The sequence below is a fragment of the Protopterus annectens genome, chromosome 3.part0 (genome assembly GCF_019279795.1).
Source record: "Protopterus annectens isolate FY-2018-M chromosome 3.part0, PAN1.0, whole genome shotgun sequence".
NCBI lineage: Eukaryota > Metazoa > Chordata > Ceratodontiformes > Protopteridae > Protopterus > Protopterus annectens.
In genome coordinates this window covers 996,094,533-996,118,208 of record NC_056731.1, presented here as the reverse complement: position 1 = coordinate 996,118,208, position 23,676 = coordinate 996,094,533, and the positions used below count along the sequence as shown (strand labels likewise).

Genomic DNA, 23,676 nt, shown 5'->3' with positions numbered 1-23,676 from the left:
AAAGCCCTTTGTTCCAACCGTCCCTATTGCCATGGTGACCACGGATGCCTCCCAGATGGGGGGGGGGCATTATCTCGGCAGGACGGTCCAAGGCACGTGGCAGGAGCACGAGATACATTTGCACATAAATGTCCTGGAGATGAGAGCAGTGCTTCTTGCGTTGCAGGCACTTCAAAAAGTTCTTCCTCTAGGGACTATTGCGATACACTCAGACATGTCAGTAGTGTGGTATCTCAACAAGCAAGGGGGAACCCGATCTTACCCACTATGCAGAGAGGCCATGCGCATGTGGCATTGGGCAATAGCTTCCCAACCGTTTCTGGTGGCAATTCACATTCCAGGGAAGACCAATGTAATAGTGGACAAGCTAAGCAGGGCGATTCTTATGCCCTACAAGTAGTCCCTGAATCGCCTGGTTGCAGAGCGGATCTTCAGCAGATGGGTCAGTCTTGCTGTGACCTTTTTGCCAGCCCTCTCAATGCGAAATGCAGCAACTACTTCTCGCTAATCTCCCCACCGGGGGGATTCACTCAGGGACGCTCTGGCTCACAATTGGCCCTCCGGTCTGCTTTATGCTTTCCCTCCGTTTCCCCTTCTCTCAAGGTTGATTCAGAAAGGACAATCCTTGGGAAGCAGAATGATTCCGATTGCCCCACACTGGCCTCGTCAGGTTTGGTTCCCCTTCCTTCAACTTTATATTGTGGACACTCCTTGGATTCTGGAACCTCTTCCAGATTTACTGACGCACATGTTGGGACAGTTCCACCCCTCTCTGAGGACACTCCGGTTGACAGCCTGGCTACTCCACTTCCATCGTTAGTCAGACGTCACAATTTTTCACCAGAAGTGGTCCATATATTATCGTCCTCTCATAAACCATCCACTAGAAAAATCTACTCTAGCAAATGGAAAAGGTTCTCTATCTGGGCTTATTCTAGAGGCATTGATCCCTACATGGATCCAATTGATTCGATTCTGGAGATGTTCTTCATTCCACATTGCTGCAGTCCTAACTATTGGGTAGTCCGCTGTCCAGTCGGCCCGAATACCAAAGTATATGGCTGACGTCGGTCAGGGCGCATTAGACTGACGTCAGTACGTCAGGGTACTAATGCGCATGACCGACGTCATATCCTCAGTCTTTTTTGCCGCATGGTCCGATGCAGAAGCAATTTTGCGAGTGCAGGTTGGCGTTCTGAAAGTTTCTGAAGCCAGAGTTTCAGACCGAATCAAAGTTGGCTAAGTACCCGTTGGGAATATTTTGGTTTTTCTTGCCTCAGTATTTAACCGGATGTCAGAAAAGTGAATAACTGTATTTCTTGTGGGAAACAGATACCTCATAGGGATTACCATACTTTGTGTATACCTTGTTTAGGGCCTGAGCACGACGTTGTTGGATGCCGCTCTTGTGCTAGATTTAACAAACGCACTATTAAGAGAAGGTTAGACTGTGCCAGGTTAGTGTTTGGGAAGCGTTGTAATTATAATATGCCGCCGGATGCTCCGGCGCGCTTCGCTAAAAACGCAAGGACAAAACAGCAAAGCCTAGAGTGGAGGAACCGACAGACCCAGACGCCGGTTCTTTAGAGGGCTCAGTGGAGCCGGAGGTTTTGCCAGGTGTTTCTTTGGAGTCTCAGGGAGAGACTTTACTGTTACAGGATGTATCCTCTCAGGAAGTAGGCCAGGCTGAGGGGCTTCTCAGGTGGCTGTTCTTCCCTCTCTTCCTAAGGTGGTCAGAGCCTCCCCTTCTGTTTCCAAGGCTTCTTTGAGGGGCAGGCCGAGTTTGGCTTCAGTGGGGGTTTCTCCTAGTACTTCAGGGTCTTTGCCTAAGAAACATATGCTTAAAATGGCAGAGGATTTGATTACTATGATAAGAGGTTCTATGCCCCCTCCTGATAAGAGGCCTAGGGTGGAATCTGAGTTTGAGAGTTTTGAGCAATGCTCGGAGGCTTCTGAGTCTTCGGCTGAAGACTTGCAGGAGTACCCTCCTTATTCTGATTCTGATGTGGATGATTCTACTCCTTCAGCTTCCCCTCCTGAGGATTTTTCATTTTCAGAGACTCTGCATTCCATGAGGGAGCATTTTAAATGGGAAGGTCAAGATTTCTCTGATTCCAGGAAAAGGCTTAGGAATTCTTGTTTTTACCCCAGCACAGGCCTTTAGCTATACCTCCTGTTTTGAATGTGGTGGAAGATGTTTTTGCAGAGGCTTCCCTGAATCCAGATTCTTTGCCTCCTGCCCCAGTTAAACCGGATAGGTATTATAGGGTGCCTGAAGCTCATAAGTATCTTTTTAAGAGTCCTAGGGCAGACCCGGAACTGTCTCTCAGGGGCCTAAAGGTGTGAAGGCCTCAGTTGTTAAAAATCCTGTCCCTCCTGATAGAGGCAAGGGCTTTGGATAGATGGGGAAAGAAAGTGTATACTTCTTCCACTTTAGCCATGAGGGCGTTGAATTGTCAGTTTCACATGTTAAAATATCAGAATTATCTTCTTTCACAGTTGAAATCTAAGGTGGATGCTCTGGCGGAAGGTATTGAGTGTAAAGAGTTGCAGGATTTAGTTCATGTGTCTGAACAAGTGGGTAAACATTCCCTGCAATGTGGTTTTGATGCTGTGCAGGCCTCCTCCAGGGTGGCTGCCACTGGTTCTGTTCTTCGTAGGCACGCCTGGTTGAGAGATCAGAACTTAGCTGAGCATGTTAAGACAAGGATTTTGGATGCTCCTTTACAGTCTGATGTGTTGTTTGGTTCGCCTGTGGAAGCAGTTTTAAAGAAGATGGAGGACAAGGCTAAGTCTATGCAAACTGTTAAGGATTTTTTGCAGGTGCAGCCTCCGAAGTTTAGTAGAAATTGGCCTGCTAAGGGATGGACATATCCTGCTTATGATTCCCTGTCTAGGGGTAGGTCTAGACGTGGTAGGGGCAGAGCTCAAGGTGCTTTTAGGCCTAGGACAGGGAGTTCACCTGCTCAGACTTCTGGTGAGGGCAGGGGTCAGTCCTTTCGTAAGCAGACCCAATGACCTGCCTTTTCAGCTGCCAGTGCCTTCTCGCCTGGCGGCACCTCTAGGAGGAAGACTGTCTCTTTTCAAAGAAAATTGGGATTTAATTACCCAAGACAAATGGGTTCTGGATATCATTCACCACGGTTACAGGTTTTATTTCCATACCTTGCCTCCTTTCAAAGGCATGCCAGACATTCCTCCTCTACAAAGACAAGAGGCTCACAAGCAAATTTCTCAGTTACTCCAAATAGGGGCCATTCAGCCGGTTCCTGTGCCAGAAAGGGGCCTAGGATTTTATTCTCGCCTGTTCCTAGTACCAAAGAAGGGGAACACGTGGAGACCAATTTTGGATTTATCTATCCTCAACACTTATCTGGACATTCCCAAGTTCAAAATGTTGACGTTACAACAGCTTTTACCTCTGCTGGGCAAAGATCACTGGATGGTAACTTTAGATCTCAAGGAAGCTTACCTTCATGTGCCTATAAGACTAAGTTGCAGAAAGTATCTGCGTTTTCGAGCTGGAAATTCTCATTATCAGTTCTCTGCATTGCCCTTTGGCTTATCTACTGCCCAGAGTATTCACAAAGGTTCTGGCTCCAGTGATAGCTTACTTCAGGCTAAAAGGAATTCAAATCTATCCTTACTTGGACGATTGCCTGATTCTGGCTCAAGAAAAGGAAGACCTTCTACAGCATTTGGAATATGTCATAGCAGTGCTAAGATGCCTAGGGTATTCTGTGAACGAAATAAAGTCCAGTCTAGTACCCTCTCAAGACATGTGCTTTCTGGGTGTGAGACTGAATACAGCAGCCCAGATGGCCTTTTAACCCCGGACAAACAAAAGAATCTTTCCAGTTACTTCCATCAACTATCTCTTCAGTCCGGCTGACTGCAAGGACAGTCCTTCAAGCCTTAGGGTTCATGGCATCTTGTATTCTGGTGCTTCCCAATGCCAAACTGCATATGAGGAAGCTACAATGGTATCTCAAAATGTATGGACACAGCACTGCCAGGATTTGGACACTGTCATTCAAATAATACCTTGCATTCAAAAGGAATTTTTGTGGTGGGCTCAGGAATGTCACCTAAACAAGGGACTCTCTGTGACCCGCCAGAGGCGAGTCAAATTCTAACGACAGATGCCTCAGACATTGCTTGGGGAGCTCATCTAAATGGAAAGTGGATACAAGACAAGTGGCCTGCCAGACTACAGCATCTACATATCAACATGAAGGAGATGTTAGCAGTCCAGTTTGCATTAATGGCTTTCAAGGAGTTACTTCTTCCAGGGCAGGTGTTGATTCTAACAGACAACACAACTGTCATGTGGTACATCAACAAACAAGGGGAACACATTCTTACCCATTGTGCAGGCAAGCAATGATTTTATGGGAGACTGCGCTCAGCTTGCAACTAACTCTTCAGGCAAGGTTTCTGCCGGAGCACAGAACTCCTTAGCAGATGTGTTAAGCAGACAAATCATGGATCCCCACGAGTGGAAACTGGATCTTCATGTATTTCAAAGGTTGACAGTGTCCTGGGGAACTCCAGACATAGATCTGTTCGCTTCTCCACTAAACCACCAGCTGCCAAAGTTTTGCACAAAGAGGTTTCATCACACAGCTTGGAAAGTGGATGCTCTTTCTTTCAGTTGGAAAAATCTTCATGTGTATGCTTCCACCTCTGCCTCTTCTTCCAAAGGTGCTTCTAAAGGTCAGACAAGACAAGCCAAGGATGATTTTAATAGCTCCAAATTGGCCTCGGCAGCACTGGTACCCATTACTGAGGAGTCTGGTAAAGAAGCCTCCATGGCCTTTACCCTTGATTCCACATCTGTTGTCTCAGAAGGACGGTCGTCTGCTCAATGTCAAGCTTCACTCTCTTCATCTAACAGCCTGGCATATTCTGTTCTGAAAGACAGCAGGTCTCAACTTCCTCAACAAGTTTTAAATGTGATTATGGAAGCCAGAAGACCTAGTACAAGGAAAGTGTACGCAGAAAAATGGAAGAGATTTTTATTTTGGACTGCAGCAAAGAATTTGGAGATTTCAGAGCCTAATTTGAGTGTGGCTCTTCAATATCTTACTGAGTTATTGGACAAAGGTTTGTCTTTCTCTTCCATTAAGATTCATGCTGCAGCAATTTCAGCTCACTATGATTGTGACCCACCATTGTTTTCACATCCTTTGTTCAAGCAATTTCTTAGAGGGGCAAAGAATATAAGACCCCCACGTAGAGCTCCTACTCCTGCTTGGGATCTCAATTTTGTGTTGGAGAAACTTACTCTACAACCTTTTGAGCCTGCAGCTACTGCTGAACTGAAATACTTGTCATGGAAGACTGCTGTTTTGTTGGCCATTACTTCTGCAAGAAGGGTTTCTGAGTTACAGGCCCTTATGGCGGTTGAGCCTTTTTGATTTTTCATAAGGATAGGGTATCATTACGCACTAATCCTTCCTTTATGCCTAAAGTGGTTTCTAGTGTGGCTTTAAACCAAACTATTCATTTGCCTACGTTTATGCAGATCCCCAAAATAAAGGGGAAAAGATTTTGCACACTTTAGATGTACACAGGCAATTGCGTTATTATTTGAGCAGGACTAAGGATTTTAGGCAGTCTCAGCAGTTGTTTGTTTCTTTTGCTTTGAGTTCTCAGGGCAAGCCTGTGTCAAAACAAACTATTTCTAGGTGGATTGGGTTTTGCATTGCTTTTTGTTATTCCCATCATGGCAAGGAGATTCCAGCTGGGATTAGGCCTCATTCCACTAGGGCTACTGCCACTTCAACAGCTTTTTAAGGGGGTGGCAACTAAGGATATTTTGGAGGCAGCTACTTGGAGTTCAGTGCATACTTTCTCTAAGCATTACCACCTTCCTCTCTACTCTAAGTCTAGGGCTGGTTTTGCCACAGCTATTTTGCAAGGCATGTTATCAGCTCCTGCTTCCTTATGATTTGCCAGCCTCCCTTACCTCTGCTTTGGGATTCTACCCAATAGTTAGGACTGCAGCAATGTGGAATGAAGAACATAGTACAGTTTTGTACCTACCATAAATGTAGATGTTCGAGGATCCACATTGCTGCAGTCCAATTTACCCTCCCTCCTTCCCCTCTGTGTTTAGGGGTGGTTGTGTAGGTGAGGTTATATTCTGCTAATTTTGTATATTTTGTATTTATATATATATTTTGGTGCAGATATGTTGGGAGTTTTTGGTTTTTGGCCTTATCTTTTCAGGGTCTTCTGACATCTGGGGCAAGAAAAGACTGAGGATATGACGTCGGTCATGCGCATTAGTACCCTGACGTACTGACGTCAGTCTAATGCGCCCTGACCGACGTCAGCCATATACTTTGGTATTCGGGCCGACTGGACAGCGGACTACCCAATAGTTAGGACTGCAGTAATGTGGATCCTCGAACATCTACATTTATGGTAGGTACAAAACTGTACTTTTTTGTCTATGCTGTTCTATCAAGGGTCCACATCAGCCACCATCAAAGTTCAGCTGGCGGCTATATCAAACTTCCACATGGCCAATGAACCTAGCTTTATGGCACACAGACTATGTAAAGCATTCCTTAAAGGTACTGTATTACTTCGTCCCCCAGTATCCTAACCTGTCATGCCCTGGGACCTCAATTTTGTTCTTCAAGCCCTCACTCTTCCATCATTCGAGCCTGCAGCTACCTGTGAGTTAACATTTTTAACATGGAAAACAGCATTTTTAACAGCAGTGACTTCAGCGAGGTGGGTCTCTGAAATTCAAGCCCTCTCCATCAAACCCCCATATTTGATCTTCCATAAAGATAGGGTCTCTTTTAGACCAAACCCATCATTCCTTCCCAAAGTGGCTTCTGTGTCTATTATGAATCAGTCTATTGAGCTGCCGGTTTTCTTCACCAATTTTTTTAACAAGGCAGAATTCAGATTTCACCAATTGGATGCACATAGACAGTTATGCATCTATCTACACCGGACAAAAGATATCTGGAAACCTGACCAACTCTTCGTCTCCTTTTTGGAAAACCGGTTTGGTTCTCCAGTATCCAAGGTCACGCTCTCTAGATGGATAGCCAGCTGTATCTCCTTCATCTATCAGACAGCAGGTAACAATTTGCCTTTTCCAGTAAAAGCCCATTCCACAAGAGCGGTCTCCATATCCACAGCCTATTAAGCTAGATTGTCAATGGATGATATATGTGCTGCAGCCACTTGGGCTTCTCCTCACACCTTTGTTTCTCATTACAAATTGGATGTGGTTTCCAGGGGCAGATCTTCATTTGGCTCCACAGTTCTCAGGAGTATTTTCCTATGAGCCACCCAGGATGTAGGTGCTAGGGACACTGTCCCACGGGTAAGAATGTAGGCGAGATATGACTACATAACATCAAGAAGTTATGTACTCACCATAACGTTCGATGTATGTAGTCCATCTCGCCTCACATTCTTACTTACCCTCCCGCCTTCCCCCTGCCTGGAGGATTTGGAAGTTAGGTTGTCTCCTGCAGAGTCCCCTTTAAATAGTTTTTTGTTTGTATGGATGCGAGGTATGTATGAAGTAAGGATGTTGTTAGCAGCAAACTAGATCTGGGGATATGGAGCAGTGTACCATGGGATACCCTCTTAGCCCAGCCAATCAGAGACTTTTGAGCTAGTAAAATAGGCCGAGTCGGAGCCGATATTCGGCTCTGAACCCACGGGTAAGAATGTGAGGCGAGATGGACTACATACATTGAACGTTATGGTGAGTACATAACTTCTCGATTGTTAGTGTTCGACTGTGATGTACACCATCTTACCCGTCCATTTAAGCCATTACAGCAAATGGCAAGTTTTGCTTCATCCTGTTTGTCTAGTTCAACTGACTGGTATTTCCACCTTGTGGTGGTTCCAGCTCTGCAACTTCTGCTCTCTCTAGAGCTTGAGCTGTTCTGTTATCCCACAATGTACCAAAGTCCCCTCACAGCTCTTGTTCCATTTTCTACCTTTCAGCTTTGGATACTCTCTCTAGAGCTCAGGTAAATGTGCCATTTTGTATCTTCTTTAGTGATTTTCAATTAGCTTTTTCAGTTATTGTTAACACAACCTTTTTCTTGTTGTGCAACTATTTATTCTGTGTTTAGAAAAAAAGTTTATACACTCTCCTCATTTGATTAGGCAGAAGTCAAAGCTTCCCCTTTTTGTTTGCGTATTTAAAAGTATTTCTGCATTGCTATTGACTGTATTTTTTTTTTTTTGCTTCCTATGGATAAAACTTCAGGAATGAAAAAAAAATATCCAATCTGGGCACAAAATTTCACCCCAGTATACCCGCAGATTGAATGTGGCAAGCCTCGGGTCAAAACACTTGCAAGCCTCTTGTGAACTCTGTATGGTCTTTAGGCCTCATTTTGTAATAAAAATGAAATGCAAGTTGACTTTAAAAGGTCTCTTCCCTTCTCATGCTATGTAGAATAAATATGACATAAGGAATGGTAAAGAGGAAAAAAAAGTTTTAGCTCCATCTCATATCCAACCCTTTCTCTGACTCAACACCTTCCCTCTGTAATGAGCCTATCCTCATCCTTAAGTGGTCCCTTAGGATTGAATCGGATATTGATTGGGATTAATTGATGAGGGTCTTTGTCAAGATCCCAGTAGACATGGGTGCTATTCCATTTCTCTCTGTACCCAGGGCACATCAAGTTGGCCCAAAGACTCCTATTACTGACCCTCCTTCTCTGGCATATGTTTTAGTACCAGTGGTTTTAGACCCAACAACTATCTAGCACATATTTCTTTGGTTCTAACTTTCTATCCGAGATACTGAAAACCATTTCCATCAAGTCTGTCTACTTTTCATTTAGGATGGAGACTGTGCCAGCATGGATAACCTTTGGACTTCAGGCTCGACATTGGCCTTCAAATTCTTGGAGGGGTCATTGCTTGTCCCTTGATGCAGGCAAGGGATGCATCCTCAGTATTGGCTTCATTTGTCAATTACTGGTCTTTGAGTCCTCATCATCAAACCAAAGATCAGAAAAGCACTGAATGTGTCAAACCCCACCCCCTTCAGCAAGGAGCCCAGGGTTATTCAGTAGCTTAGAAAGACTGTCCAGTTTCTTTGAAAGCATACATGCAAAAGGAATACACAGACGCTTCTATAGATTCTTTCCTCCAGACACCATCATCTTTGAAGGCGGAAGGATCCCCCACGGTTCTCTCCTGAAGGTCATAGCGTTCAACTTTTTTATTTTCAAAATCAAGTTTGAGTGCTTGAGGCCATGCACTGTACATGTCAATCAATAAGCAAATACAACCAAGTAAACATACCAGTTATGAAATGACAGCAGCAAACAAATATGTTTTAAGAGCACGTTTAATGCCTGCACTTGTATGTCCTGAAACCAGCCTGCAAGATGGTTCCATAATACATGTCCTTGGTAACTAAAAGAATGAAAACCAAATAAATCCAAGTTGTAAGATGGAACAGAGAGAAGGTTTTTTTGTGCTGGAATGAAGTGAATGAGAGGGAGTATAGTTATGCAAAAGATCCCTCAACTGTGGTGGTCCAAGATTATGAAGGGCAAGGTAAACCTTAAGAATCTTATACGAAATGCAGTCTCTGATTGGAAGAAAATGTAACTTGCAAAAGTAGCGCAGAATTTTGAATAAGTTGCAAGCTCAGAATCAGAAAGACCAACAAGTAGAGAGTTACTGAGTTTAGACTTGAAGAAATCCAAACATGAATCTCAGGTGGAAGGTCATTGGGAAGAATAAGGTGCTTTATCAAGGAGATGTTCCAAAGGTAGAAACAGGATGACTTGACAGCTGTCGAAATTTGATCCTTAAGCATCCGCCAGTTGTCAAGAACTGTTCCGAGATCATGCACCTTAGGCACAAGTTTCAGTTTGTTGCTATGAAAGTGGATATCAGGTGTCAAAAATTTCTGAAAATGTAGCTCGCCAGTTAATTCATCAACACTGAATTTAAGTATAGATCAGTCTTCTAGTGGCATAAGATAGATGATAAATAAAAGCAGACCAAGATTAGAACCCTGTGGAACCCAACAATCCAGAGATAAAGGCGGAATTCGTGCCAGACACAATCCTATGAATAAGACCTGTCAGGCAAGAGACAGACCAATTTAAGACTGTACCTAAGAAACCACAGTAATGCTCAAATCTGGCTAAAAGAACAGAATGGTCAAATGCCGATGAGAGGTCCAGAAGGACCAAAATAGAATAGTTATGTTGATTTGCTGCAACCAGTACATTGTTGAAGGCTCTAGTAAGATCCATTTAAGTCCTGTGTCTTTTCCTAAAACAAGACTGAAATAGGTCTAAGATGGCCTGAGCAGATAAAACTGACTCGAGATGAAGATAGACTACTTTCTCAAGAAAGGTTCTCAAAAAGGAGAGGTTAGAAATAAGACTATAATTATTGAGGTTGTAGTGATCCAGTCCAGAATTTGTAAGGATTGGGGTAACCAAAAGTTCTTTCTAACATGTTGGAAACGCACCAGGGCTAAGGGAAATGGTAATATTCTTGACAATAAATGGACCACTTACCTCAAAAGATACCACCACAAACTGAGAGGGACATGGATCCAAAGAACAAGTAGTACTGCATACATTAGCAGTCAAATGTTTAGGTCATCAGTGTCAGGAATGGTGAGCTCTTTCAAGATATAAGAAAAATTCCTCCCTTTGACAAAAATAAAGAGAAGACAAGAAAGAAAATGTAACCAAAGAGGTGCAGATTGAAGACATTTTTGTGTAGTGATATTGAGCAGCAGTTCATGTTCATCAACAGGATTTGGTGTGGCTGGTGTCTAAGCAACTAGGATTAGAAAGGCAATTTATTTATATATTGAGGGAAAGTCCAGCTGGGCACAGGTACCCATTTTAAGCAGGGACCCTGGGAAAAAAGCTCCAAGGAATCATATTTAATGCAATCAGTATTTACAATAACTCATTGTATAATGCAGTCTCAGTGAATGTCTATAATAGTCAGTATAATAAAATTTGTATTAATATTCACCAGCATTAATTTGCAAGAGTTGTGTTGAGAATTTACAGATAGAAGAGTGGTGTATAAAATAGGTAGGACTAATTTAAGAAGTACAGTAGAGTGCGGTATTAGAGATAAGCAAGTTTAAGTGTTAATGGAGAAGTAGTGATAAGAGTGTTAGCTGTGTCCCGGATGAGTAAAGACAAAGTTAAGAAGCAGAGAGGAAGTCTTAACAGTAATGGCTTGAAAGGATGGTGTGTGATAAACCTGATTGATATAAGAATTTTATTTGAAGTTCTAGCTACACTGTTAGAATAGAGATTGGCCCCAGCAACCTTTTGTGGTTTTCAGATGGTACGCAGTTTATTTGACTGAAGAGAATGGTTTAGAAGGTAGTAGTGGAGTATGGAGCTAATTTCTGGGCAACAAGATGCAGTATGGATGATTTTACGAATTAGGATTAGCTGAGTACAACATAGGTGGTGAGGAAGCTCGAGCCAGTTAAGTGTTTTTAGTGCTTGATAGTGTTGGATCCTGTAAGGTTTGTTGCAAGCAAATTTGTCAGCTTTGTTATAGCACTGTTCAAATTTAGTTTTACTCTGTAGGGTGCCCAGTTTTTTTTATGCTGTTGTGGATATATAAATCAGATTTGATTGTCATGCCAAGTAGTTTTGTATGTGGGATAACTTTAATCACAGTACTATTTAAGGAAGACTTTTGAAGTTTTTTCATGGAAATAGTTTAGTTTCTGGGGAATTAAGTAGCAGGTGGTTATCCTGTAGCCAACTTGCAACAGTGTTAAAGGCTTTTTGAATACTTCTCTGAAGATGTATTAGGTTGTTGGAAATGCATGTTAGGGTCGAATAATCACTGTACTGAATGAGGAGAGCTTCATGAGAGGATTTATGTAGATTGTTAGAAAATATATTGGAGTAGAGGGCTGCGAATGGAACCATGTGGCACACCAGTATTGACAGGAATAAAGGGAGAAAAAGTAGAGAGCATTTAACAGACTGTTGTCTTATTGGTTAAGTAGCTGTTAAACCATAGCAGTGTGGGTTGTGATAGCCAGAAAGAAGACATTTGGTAAAGGATTTTGGAGAGACACTAGATAAAAATCTTTAGAGAGAGATCAAGGAATACAGAGGAACTAAGTTTTGCCTTACTTTCTGGCTTTAATAATATCTGTGAAGGTTAATATGGCTGTGGTAGTTCTGTGACAGGGTCTAAACCATTCTTTTTTTGTGTGTGTTAGCAGAAAGGATGGTGTATTAGAAAGTCTTGTATTTTAGCTGAATGGCTGAGTTGCAAATTCAGGTTGTGTGAAATGTAGTGGTCGAGCTTCCATTTTTTAGTTTTGTTAGCAGAAAGGAGAGTGTTTCACGGAGAAAGTCTTGTATTTTAGTTTAGTTATGGAAGTGAGCACACAGTGTCCTTATAACAGTGTGAAAGGAACAAAGAAGGAATACTGCTTCACAAGTTTGAAAAGATCAGCTGGACGATTTTCAGCCTGAAGAGATTTGTTTTGAAAAGTAAGCTGATTTGCATTACTGATGTTTTAATGATGATCAAAATGAATGTCAAGAGTCAATTTGTCTTCTAGGGCACATGTTCAGTGCCAACTATGCTCTAGTCTGTGACTGGCATTCCTTAATGCTACAAGAGAAGGTTTAACTAAATTTCTCATGGGGCCAAATTTACATGCCGGAACTGAGCAAGCCCAAAGAAGATACTAGCAAAGAATTATAAATAGTAATAAGTTGTTCCAAGTCTTCAGAGATCTGAAATGTTTTAATAACAAAGAAAAGAATCAGTAGAAATTGCAGAGATCCTTTGACATAAAACCAAGGAAACATCAGTAAAACAAAGAACTGAAGAACTAATATTAAAACTAACATGAGACTGAACAGACCACATCACTAGACTGATTAGATGAAGAAACATCAGGCTGAAAAACACGGTCAGGAACATGTCCTTGAAACCGTGTTGAGTAATCAGTATGGTGTTTAAGACCAAAGCCATTCATAATAGATAAAAAAAAAAACTATTGAACAAACAAAAGCGATAGATATATAATCAATTCTGTTGTTAAAATCAACAACAATTAACCAACATGGGTATAATAGTACGTGAAGTAAGAAGTCTACCCACTCTTGCAAAAAATAATCAGTAATTACCTGGAGGACAGTATATAATGGACATCCACATGACAAACAAAGACCTAAAGCAAATTCAGATGAGTTACATGACACCATTAAGCTATAACTAAATTTCAAACTGTCACAGTAAATAATAGCTGCACCACTTCCTATGCAAGTTGATCAAAAATGGTGGAAAATCTTAAATTCAGATTGAAAAAAAAAAAAGCAGAAAGAGTAGGGTTACAGTCATCATTCAGCCAAGTCTCAGTAATAAAACTATATTTGAATTGCATATTATATCAGATAGAATAGCTGTCTTGATTTGTCAGAGGGGTACTTGTGCTACTGACTCACCCTTCCCCAGATGAGTTTTTATTTAAGGCATTCAGAGCTGTCCCTTTTATGTCCTAGGTGGTCCATTCCACAAACAGTATGAACTGTGTGATGGAAAAGAGGACATGGAATGAGCCTGTTATTGCAGATGTATACTCCTAAAGCCTTGTAAGATTTTGCACCAACATAAAGACCGACCTTATTGGAGCAAAGGCCCTCTTGTGGACTCTTTTGTGGTGTCTGCCACTAAGTGAACTTTCTGAAGAGGTTCCAGAGAGACCTAGCTGAGCAGATGATAGATTCTTTGGGGAAGACTTCACACCCGTACTCCAAACTAGAGTCCACTTGGCTACAATACTGTCTTTCCAACTTTTCCAAGACACTGCTATACAATGCTGAAGATAGAGGGGTTAGGGCAGTGAACACAGGCAATGCCATGCATCGCCATGCCTGGCTATGTTTGTGTGACTTTGTGGACAACTTCAAACCATTAGTTGTTAATGCCCCTATGATATGTCCTTGCTCTTTGCACCAATGTGAACAGAAAGGTAAAATGCTGACTGTTAGGAAATCATTTTGAAAAATCCTCAAGTCCTTCTTAAAAAAAAAAAAAGTCACAAATCTCAGTTTCCCAGTGTCTTCTTTGACTCCTTTTCAGACAGGGATAGATGTGGTAGAGGTAATTAGTTTAATGGATGATGCTTTTTGGACAGAGGAGGTTTAGTGGCCCTACCTCACACTTTGTGAGAAACCACCACAGCACTCCTGAAGACTTGCCCAACTGCTCCAGTCTGAAGGTAGGTTGGGGGAAGGGGACAACTACCTCTTCACATAGAGTCTTGGTTGCTCATCACACAAGACATCTGAGTGAATAGCATAATCTCCAAAGGCTACACATTTCGTCTTTCAACTTTCAGACCATCATCCCTCTGCTCCTGTTAAGCCTGGATAGTATTATAGGGTGCGCCCGATAAGTATTTGTTTAAGAGTGTTTCTCTTAAGTGTATCATTTTGACAGAAGAAAGGAGCATAGAAATATAAGCACAGAAAGATGAGTGCTTTTGTCTTAGTAAATGCCAATACTTGTCAGTGTGGTGAACATTAATTACTTATAAAGCTAAAAAAAAAAAAAAAATCACATGATATGATAAAAGGCATAGTGTTTACAAACACAGTGACAGATTTTCTTACTATGGAAGCCATTTTGTTTAATCCAGGGGGAGTGTTCACATTTAAAAGCATCTGCCATTTTAAATCTTTTTCAAGCAATAATCCCCAAGGACCTTCTCTTGGGCTAATTTTTACTTGATCCACTATGATGAACTTCAAGGAATGACTGGGATAAAGTAAAATGTGTTTACTTAATTCATTTGTGTTGTTTATGTTCTTAATTTGGTATTGGTGTTCATACAGATATGCTCAGTTTTGCCAACGTAAAAACTTGGAACAATCTTGCCAAAGAGAGATAAGGAGTCTTTTGTACATCCTTTTTCAGGTGAAAGTCAAGAAATTTTGCAGTGGGGGATGTGATGGAGTTTGTTGCATCCACTATGGGGCGCATTAGTAGATTGCTTAAATTTTTATGTAATTTAGACACTCCGAAATTTGTTGGTGTAGTGGGGTGCTTCATGTTTAAAAAATTGTATTTGTCAAAGGTAATTTGTTCTTGGATAAGTAAATCATATAGTGTTGTATAAATCTTATTGTAAGCTATGTGTAAATCATTCTTTGATACCTGCCTGTAAGCATGCTTAAACAAAATAGCATATATTTTTTTCTTCATATTCTATATTGTCCATAATAGCCTCCCTCCCTTGTCCGGTTTCATAGTCTGTATATCACATGATTTTAAGTCCTGTAGCAATTGCTTTTCTTCTAAACTGATGTTATAGTTTGTATTGTTTTTGTGGGCTAAAGTATTATTGCCCAACTTTGCTCTAAAGTCCAACTTTCATATTTATTCGAACATTTGCAGTGACTGGTGATGTGAAGGATTAAATAGACTAGTGAGTTTCAATGTTCTGTCAGTGGTAACATCGGCACCAGATAAAATTCAAATTTAGCATTCTAAAGTAGAGTTGCAAGTATGTTAATGCTTCTACTACATTAAGCCTTTTGCTAATAACAAAGGTACACCCTTTAGACAAAATATTTGCGTGTTATTGTTGCAAATGGACAGAACTAAAATTGTAGATGTTAAAATCACCTGTTTCATTAGTCACCAGTTGGTAGTGTTCTTCATGCCATAAATAATTTGTTGGTTATATTATCGTCTCCAATTGTTCTTCCTCAAATTAGGATTCCCCCATGTTCTCAACTTGTTCTGTGAGTGTACTTCTGCCACTGTGGTTGCTGTTCTTCCTGCTTGCCCTTCAGGCATTCTGATTGTCAGAGTGCAGGATAGCCTAGAGGAGACTTGGTAGAATTACCTTCCATCTAACCATCAATTTCTCTCTGGACGTGATGTGATGGCATGATGTCAGGCCAATTAGTATTGCTGTGATAGAGGAGGAAGGGGGTATGCTTTGTTGTTAATGTAATCAAGCTCGTCTCTTTGTATTTTTCTCATCTTTCTCTCTTACAGCTTAGCTAGTTGGACATCAGTAGAATGAAAAATGTGCAAATGTTGTACCCTGTATTGATCAAAGTTAACATCATCTGTAATATTGTCCAGAATCGCTATTTCATCAGTGAAGCTGCTTATTTGATTGTTGTTGTGCTTAATCATAATTTCCATCCACTTTGACATCCCACCCACATTCCCCCTGCAGATTATGTATTGGCTTTCCAGACAGATCTGGTAGATCTGTTCCTGAAACCTCTTTTCCAATCATTTTATTCCCTCTCTACTGTTCTTTATATTAATTGGTTTACTCTATCTGTGGGCTGTGAGAGGACTTTGGTACACTGTGGGAGAAGGGAGGAGCTCAGAATCTGCAGAAGCTGTTGAAGTAGATCTTCTCATCAGTCAAAGTGGATGGACTTGGGATTGCTAAAACCCAGAATTATGGTAAGTTTATAACCAGTTTACCTAATTGCCAGGTTATATTAATTTTGGTGCTGTGCTGTTTATGGGTGCCACAGTGGTAAGGCTTTTCAATTTTTCTGCCCAACCCAAAACCTGTGGTTATTTCATAAAAATAACTTGGATGTTGTATCAGGGATATTTGCAATTTTATTAGTCAGGCACCTTGTAGCATTCTGTAATTACTGACTACACTGAATTCTTATCTGCAGAGTTTTCAGCTCTCCGCTCAGCACCTATGGGGTAATAAGAGTGACCATGAACTGTTGCCAGCACATTCCTTAGGTAATTTTTATCTAATTGAAAGATTATCCTTGCCAGATTATTTTTTGTGTGGTATTGCATCATGGACATGCTGACTGGCAAATTGTCTATGCTGGCACCCACTTTCTGCAAGACCACTTAGTTTTATTGCAAGGCAATTTTCAGGCTGACCACAGCTCTGTCTTTCTGTTAGCCCTGTACTTTACAGGGGCATGTTATATCTTCAGGTGCCATAGGTAACATATCAGTGTTTTACTATGTGCAAAATTTGAAATGAGTTTGTGTCCCAAGCCTTTCTTAGTATCTGTGTAGGCCAACTTCTTACAGATAAGAGGACATTGTTTCTAATCTTCACATGGTATATCCTGTAGTACCTTACATTTGCCCTGTAATAACCCGTGAGGAATTTGTTCTTTGTTCTTATTCCTTTTGTAAATATGTTTGCATGTTACTTGAAGGCCTCACTTTTCATGTTCCTTGTGATTTTCAAGACTTGTGTCCTTTGGAGGCAAGACTGCAACCCCTCTGAGTCATAGTGTCTAGATTGGGGCCTTGTATGTATTATTGTTGAGGTGTGAAGAGAATGTTCTCTCTTCTTCAAAGAGTCATCACAGAGAAAGTACTTCAGATGTATTATTCTCCTTGCATGTTCCACTATAGTTATATTTAGGAACATACTTCTACTAACTGTTTAATCCTTAATTTAGTCTTAGTTTTGTCCCTTTCTGTAGCTGCACTATAGTGTAACCCTTTTACAGAATATTCTGCTTAAGTTATAGCCGGTAGGTATAGTAGATGTACCTGGAAAGCCAGTTGACTTGTTTATAGAAGTAGTAGCGTTCTGTAGCCGTATTCTTGACCTTCTGTATCATTTCTGTGTTATGAAGAAATGACAGTCTTATTTCCAAGTATTAGGGGAATGCTGTGGAGGCAGGGATTGGAACTAAACTTTGAGGGATGACATTTAGATTGATCCTTTTGTCCAGAAAATGTGTGTGCGTGCATGCGTGTGTTTACAGAGAATCCCAAATTAGTGGTGGAATGTTGTGTAAGACTTGATTCCAGGATGATGATATAACTTGAAATCAGTTTAGCTCCTAACTCCATTGACTTGCTTAATGCTAAGTAAGTTGTGGCACGACTATGCGAAATCATGTAAACTTGTAAGGATTATGATAGTTGTATAATGAAGTGTCAGTTTTAGGATCTGACTTTAGGGATCCACACAAACACTGGCAGTGAACCTGTGTTCCTTGTAGATGTGCACCTTTCTCGTTAAGAGGAAGAATGCAGCTCTGTATTTCTTCTTTAGTCTTTGTGACTGTCAAACTACCTGTAATAAACCGGAGTATAGCCCGGGACAGTAAGACAGTAGGTATAGAACAAGGTTTCTGCAAGTCAGGGTAACAGAGTAGTTTTAAAGGTTAGGAATTTTTTATGCAGCTCATCAAAAAACAAAATGTTATTTTTTTCTGTCATTTGTGTAGGAAATTAAAGTTTCCAGAAAATCCACCAGAAGATCCTTCTGGTAGTATTGCACAAGGTAAGGATGTTTTGACAATCAATATTCTACTGGAGTGCACTAAGAAAACATGATTGTTAATATTCTGTGTAATCTGTTAATCTAGTCTGCAGTGTAATTGATTTTCCTTTGCGATGTTTCAGTCAGAAGTGGTAAAAAATATTAAGGTTACCATTTAAAGTCTCATTTTTCAGCTTTAGTAGATCTGTGTGCACTTCAAGCACATATTAGGTGCGGATGACACTGGATCAAGAGGGAGAGTTTGGCTTTGATACTAAATGCACCGTTTGAAATGTTCTTATCTGTGATGCTTACATGCATCAAGGAAAATATGACAGAAAACAGCTATCTCCCTGTGTAGTTTAATTACCAGTGTTTGTTTTACTGTTGCTAAAATGAGAAACCTGTGGATTTTAGAGACTATAAACTATATAGCATTTCAGAGTTTTCTTACATATATGTTTTATAAGCCCCCCTCCCAGGTACACCACACACACACACACAAAACCCAAGTTTTTACATATTTGTTTTATGCTTCTTCTCTCTGTTCTTTACTTCCATTTAATACTTCCATTTAACTTTGAGTCTATCACCACCATTCATCTCTTCTGATTGACTCTGTCCAAGTGCAGCTCTGTAGTAACTAACCTGAAAAGATGGAAACGCACTATCCCAAATAGCCTGAAGAGATGGCAGGTTGTGGAAAAGCTGAGATGTATGTCTGTTTTCATAGAGTGCCTTGCGCGCTTTAAGATGTGCAGTGCTAATTGTGTATACATGTTTATCTAAACCTAGACTCCCATCATCTCTGCAGTCACCTCTGAAATAAATTCAAGATGGTCAATGGAAGTCCCTGTCAGCCATTACAAAAAGACAGTGAAGCTATACCTGAAACCAGAGAGGCAGTTACTTAATCATATTCCCAAGTTTGCTTCACTAAGATTTGAGACATATTGTCATCCTTTGTATTTGACAGTGTAGAAAGTATAAATCTGGTTTGCTGTGGAAATCAAAATTGTCTTTCAAATTTTCAAACTGGATTTCAGTGGACTGATTGCAGTAGTGAGACAGGGAAGACTCTATAAACTGGCTTGTCCTGCAACTTCAGCTGAGATAAGTTTGAGTTTTCTTTTTTGTTATCACTGTTATTGTTATTACAAATTTTGATTAGCTGCAAAGGACTGGGAATCCAGTCCAAGACAAACTTCTGTGTTTAACCTTTTGCTTACTGGGATTGGCTTGGGCTTCCCATAACCACAAAGTGGCTAAAGCAATCATTGAAAAAATGAAGGATGGATTTAGTTTTGGTTTACAGCTGCTTGTTAGTTCATAGGATCTGCCCAGTGGCTCCCTTTTTCTTCAGTCCATTTTCCCATTTACTCAGTCAACATGGACAGGTGCTTTATAGCTCCTTACCTTCCTGCTGGAGATGCAAGTCTGATGTCAGGGAGTGGGGCAGAGTGCAGATCCTGTAGACTGTGCTTATTCCCACCCTTCGGCAGCTTGCATGTTACACAGTTCCTGCTGTTTTGAGGTGCAAGCAGGCATTCATCCATTCGCAGTCGGCTGGCTAAATGGCTTCCCAAGGTGAAGCATGAGCATGCTGGGCTCCTTGTTCTGGGTGATATACTGGCATTCCTACAGTGAGACAGGCAGCGGTCTTCCTCCAAGATGTCTTGCGGTGTCTAGCTAAAGACATTCTCTGTTTTCCCCTTTGCTGGTCCATCCAGCACCACTAGTCGAACTTGAGTCATCTGGGGTGCGTCTGGGGCTTTTTTGTGCTCTCTTCCTTCATCTGCCACCAGCTCATCTCCTTGTTCATTAGGTCTACTGTACTTGCCTTTGCCTCACTGGAGCTCAGCCCTATCCATGTCTGTGGCCAGTGAAGAGATTATGGACATCAGTGCAGCATCATACTGCAAACAGGGATTGTGCTTTAACCCTCTCCCACCTTGCAGCAGCCTTGTGAGCTTTGTAACTGCTGCCTACATGAGGGGTATGCAGTACACTGCTTGCAGTGAGGAGCTGACCTAGCTCTTAATGCTGCTATTGCAGTGAGCCTATGCAGACCTCCTCTGTGCAGTATGGGCGAGCTTGAGTCAGCCACTCACTGCCATCCTCCTCCCAGTCCAGTTCTTCCAATGCTGCTATTCAAACCTGGGTCATCTGGGGCACAGTAAGGGCTTTATCCCTCTGTGCCACAAGTCGATGTGGACCACAGAGTCACCAAATAAATATGCAAGTACTCTCAGAACTTAAATGTCTTGTACTACTATGTACAAGCACTGCATCTATGAGGAAAAATACAGGCAGTTAGAAGAATAAACAAAAGAAATGATAAGCAAGCAATGCACTCCAGTTGGGTCAGTACAGTTTATTTCTCATATATCTGACAAAGATTACAAGCGAGCACAGGACTTTGTATACTCTTGAAAGATGTAGTCCTGCCTCCTTAGACATACTGTCCTAATCTGGTCATGCAGTTATTTTCAAAAGTGCTGTTAAGACAGTTGCAAGCATTTATTGCTTAGCCTTATGTCTTATTAATTATCTAACCTTTCTGATAGAGTATTTATTGTTGTTACTGTTAAATAATTCAGAATTAATGAAAGTTTGCAACAATCAAAAGCTGAAATAAAAACTTCACATAAAACCTGCAGTACATATATGCAAGGCACATCATCTGTTCCTGACCTTCATTCTATAGAGTACGTATGAAATAGAAGAATATACATTTTCGTATTCTTTGATGTTTGTAACATATATGTACATTTTGCAGAGCATGCATTTTACATTCTGTTTATTCCTTGCACGTATGGTTTAGGAATGTTTTGATAGAGATAGAAAATTACTGATTAATGCATATTTATGAAACTTCTAATAGAAGAGTCATTCCCTGCTGTTAAGAGTTCATCAGTGTGTGTCAGTGTGTGACCCTTGTTCCAGTCTGCTGTGACGTTTTCATGCTATTTTTTCTCTAATAGCAAGCTGAACTGACAGTTCTAAGAACCATTGCAAAATCTTATAGCTGGTTTACATCTGACTATTAGAGGAATTATTTTCAATATAAGTATTTATTCATATTGATAATTATGCCTTGATAGAGGGAGAATTATACATAAGCACTATCTTATCTTAGCTGATGCCTTTTTAGTCAGATATTGCATTCTATTGCAGCTTTGTTTTTATTAATTCCTGTCATGTTTTCGGTCACTGACATTCACATAAAAGATTGTTCACACGTGTTGCTCAAGGAAGATTTTGTAAGCTGGTGTCTCATAGTTGTTTGAGATCCCAGTGCTACAACGTATCTCTAGACAGATCAGCCACAATGAAAGGTTTAAATGTATTTAATAATAATTAACAAAAGAACAAGAAAATCATCTTCTTTCGGCTGTTCCAATTAGGGGTCGCCACAGCGGATCACCTGTTTCCATTTCTTCCTGTACTGGTGTCCGCATGAAATTTATTTGATAAAGTTTTACGCCAGATGCCCTTCCTGACGCAACCTTCCCCATTTATCCCGGCACAAAGAAATGCACAAAAGAACACGAAAATATTCTGTATATAATCACAGTAACATCAGAGTTCAAAGGCACATGAAATATTTAAAACAACATTGCAGGACAATCTCAAATAAATAAAGAAAAAACTCTAAATTAAGCTTTGCTGTATTCCTGACTATATCTAAGAGAATCTCTATACTCTAATAAACTTACTTCAGAGCAAGGCAAGTGTGTGGTGAATGGGCCTTATTTAGTTGTTGCTAGGTCCAAGACAGAATACAGGACGCAATCTCTCACTAAGACTCCCCAAATTGCTATCTCAAATGTTACTGCTGGGATAACTTGCAGAATGACATCATTGCTTGTCATCTGACTTTATCTCAGGCTCAAAACCACCACTGATGGCATCTGGTAGCATTTAGCATCTGCCTGTGAAAATACATAGACAAGGGCTTTTCCTCAGATCTTTGGCATGTGGTGGAGGTCATAAAACAATAAAACACTTCCAGAACAGTACAGAAAATCTCTAGTTTTAGACACACTCTTTCCTTGCTGCCATAAGGTAATTTAATTTCAGCTATTTTTCTGAAGTTAACCTGTTGTATTCCAGTTTTCATTGTTAAGATATAGATTTAAACAGTTACAACAGTGCATGTACATTTCTGTTTTCTTCCAGCAAGGCACACTGTGGCTACATCTTTAAACTCAGTACTTTACAAAATATCTCGATACCACGTCTGTACAAACCATCTTATATGACATACAGTTCTAATACATCTGTAACACAAACATCCTATAAGTATCATGTTGATATTCACAATAACATATAATTATTTACAAAATTCCAGATAGGGCTGGCAGCATCCCCTTTGTCACCATGTCTAAATGAAAAAAGGACAGATCTCTTAAGAATTTCTAAGTTCCCAGCTTGTGGTGCAAATATAGACTAAGGATTGTCGACAAAATGTAGGTTCACTGACAAGATGCAGTTTGGAGGTGGATGATGATACGGAGGAGGCTGGACATCCTATGTATCTAGGAGACAAGATAGAAGGACCGTGCAGTAAAGCCACTTGGCTTGGGATCCAGACTGTACTACCTGGGGGGGGGGGGGGCATACTACAGATGTTATAGGAATTGTGGATGAGAGAGGGGCTTCTGAAGATAGAGATGAATATTCTAAGGATTTATGATAGACTCATTGCAATCAGACTACTATGTACGGATAAAGTAGTATTCATAATTTTAGCCTATGCCTCATAGAGTTGTGATAGGCAAATAATTCAGACAGATGTAGGACCTACTTGATAAAGCAGGACAACATGTTGGTTTTGATAATGAGGGACCTGATTGCACATATTGGGACAGCCAAAGCTTGATATGAGGACTGCTTGGGCCACATGGGTGGGATAACTGGAATAAAGAAGGGGAGGCCGTTCTAGACATTTGTCTGGCAAATGGATTGATGTTGGCCAACACATGGTTCAGCAAGAGCATTAGTCATGACATCATATACGAGAGTGACCAGCATGCAACTGAAGTAGACTTCATCCTAGTAAGGAAAAGACAGTGGGGTAGAATCGATGGTTGCAAAGTCCTCCCCAGTGAAGCAGTCAGCCCACAGCATAAACCACTAGTTGCCACAATTGGCAGCAAGCAGTGGTCAGAGAAGGCTCTAAAATCAACAGAGACTAGGCTGTAGACTTGGAAGTTGACTGGAAAGAAAGTGCAGGAGTTCAAGGAAATAGTCAGAGTTTTAGCTCCTCAGGAAAAAGAGGAAATAGGTAGAGTTGAAGAAGAATGGCAGCACCATAAAACAGCTTGTGTGAGAGCTTTAGAATAGTTAAGCAGCCATGCCAGGTATGAATACAAGGTACATAAGGAAAACTGGTG

General features: G+C 40.9%; 1 protein-coding gene across 4 annotated transcripts in view; it reads left to right on the top strand.

Annotated features, from left to right (window-relative positions):
- The window catches only part of TEDC2 (tubulin epsilon and delta complex 2), a 1,244,333-nt gene that overhangs the window by 398,610 nt on the left and 822,047 nt on the right, over positions 1-23,676 (top strand). For 3 of the 4 annotated variants that reach the window (XM_044065295.1, XM_044065294.1, XM_044065296.1), the window contains one exon: positions 18,243-18,298. The exons of the other annotated variant lie outside the window; for it this stretch is intronic. In XM_044065295.1, the coding sequence (XP_043921230.1) occupies positions 18,243-18,298 (56 nt within the window). The remainder of the gene's footprint in view (positions 1-18,242; positions 18,299-23,676) is intronic. 4 annotated transcript variants of the gene reach the window in all.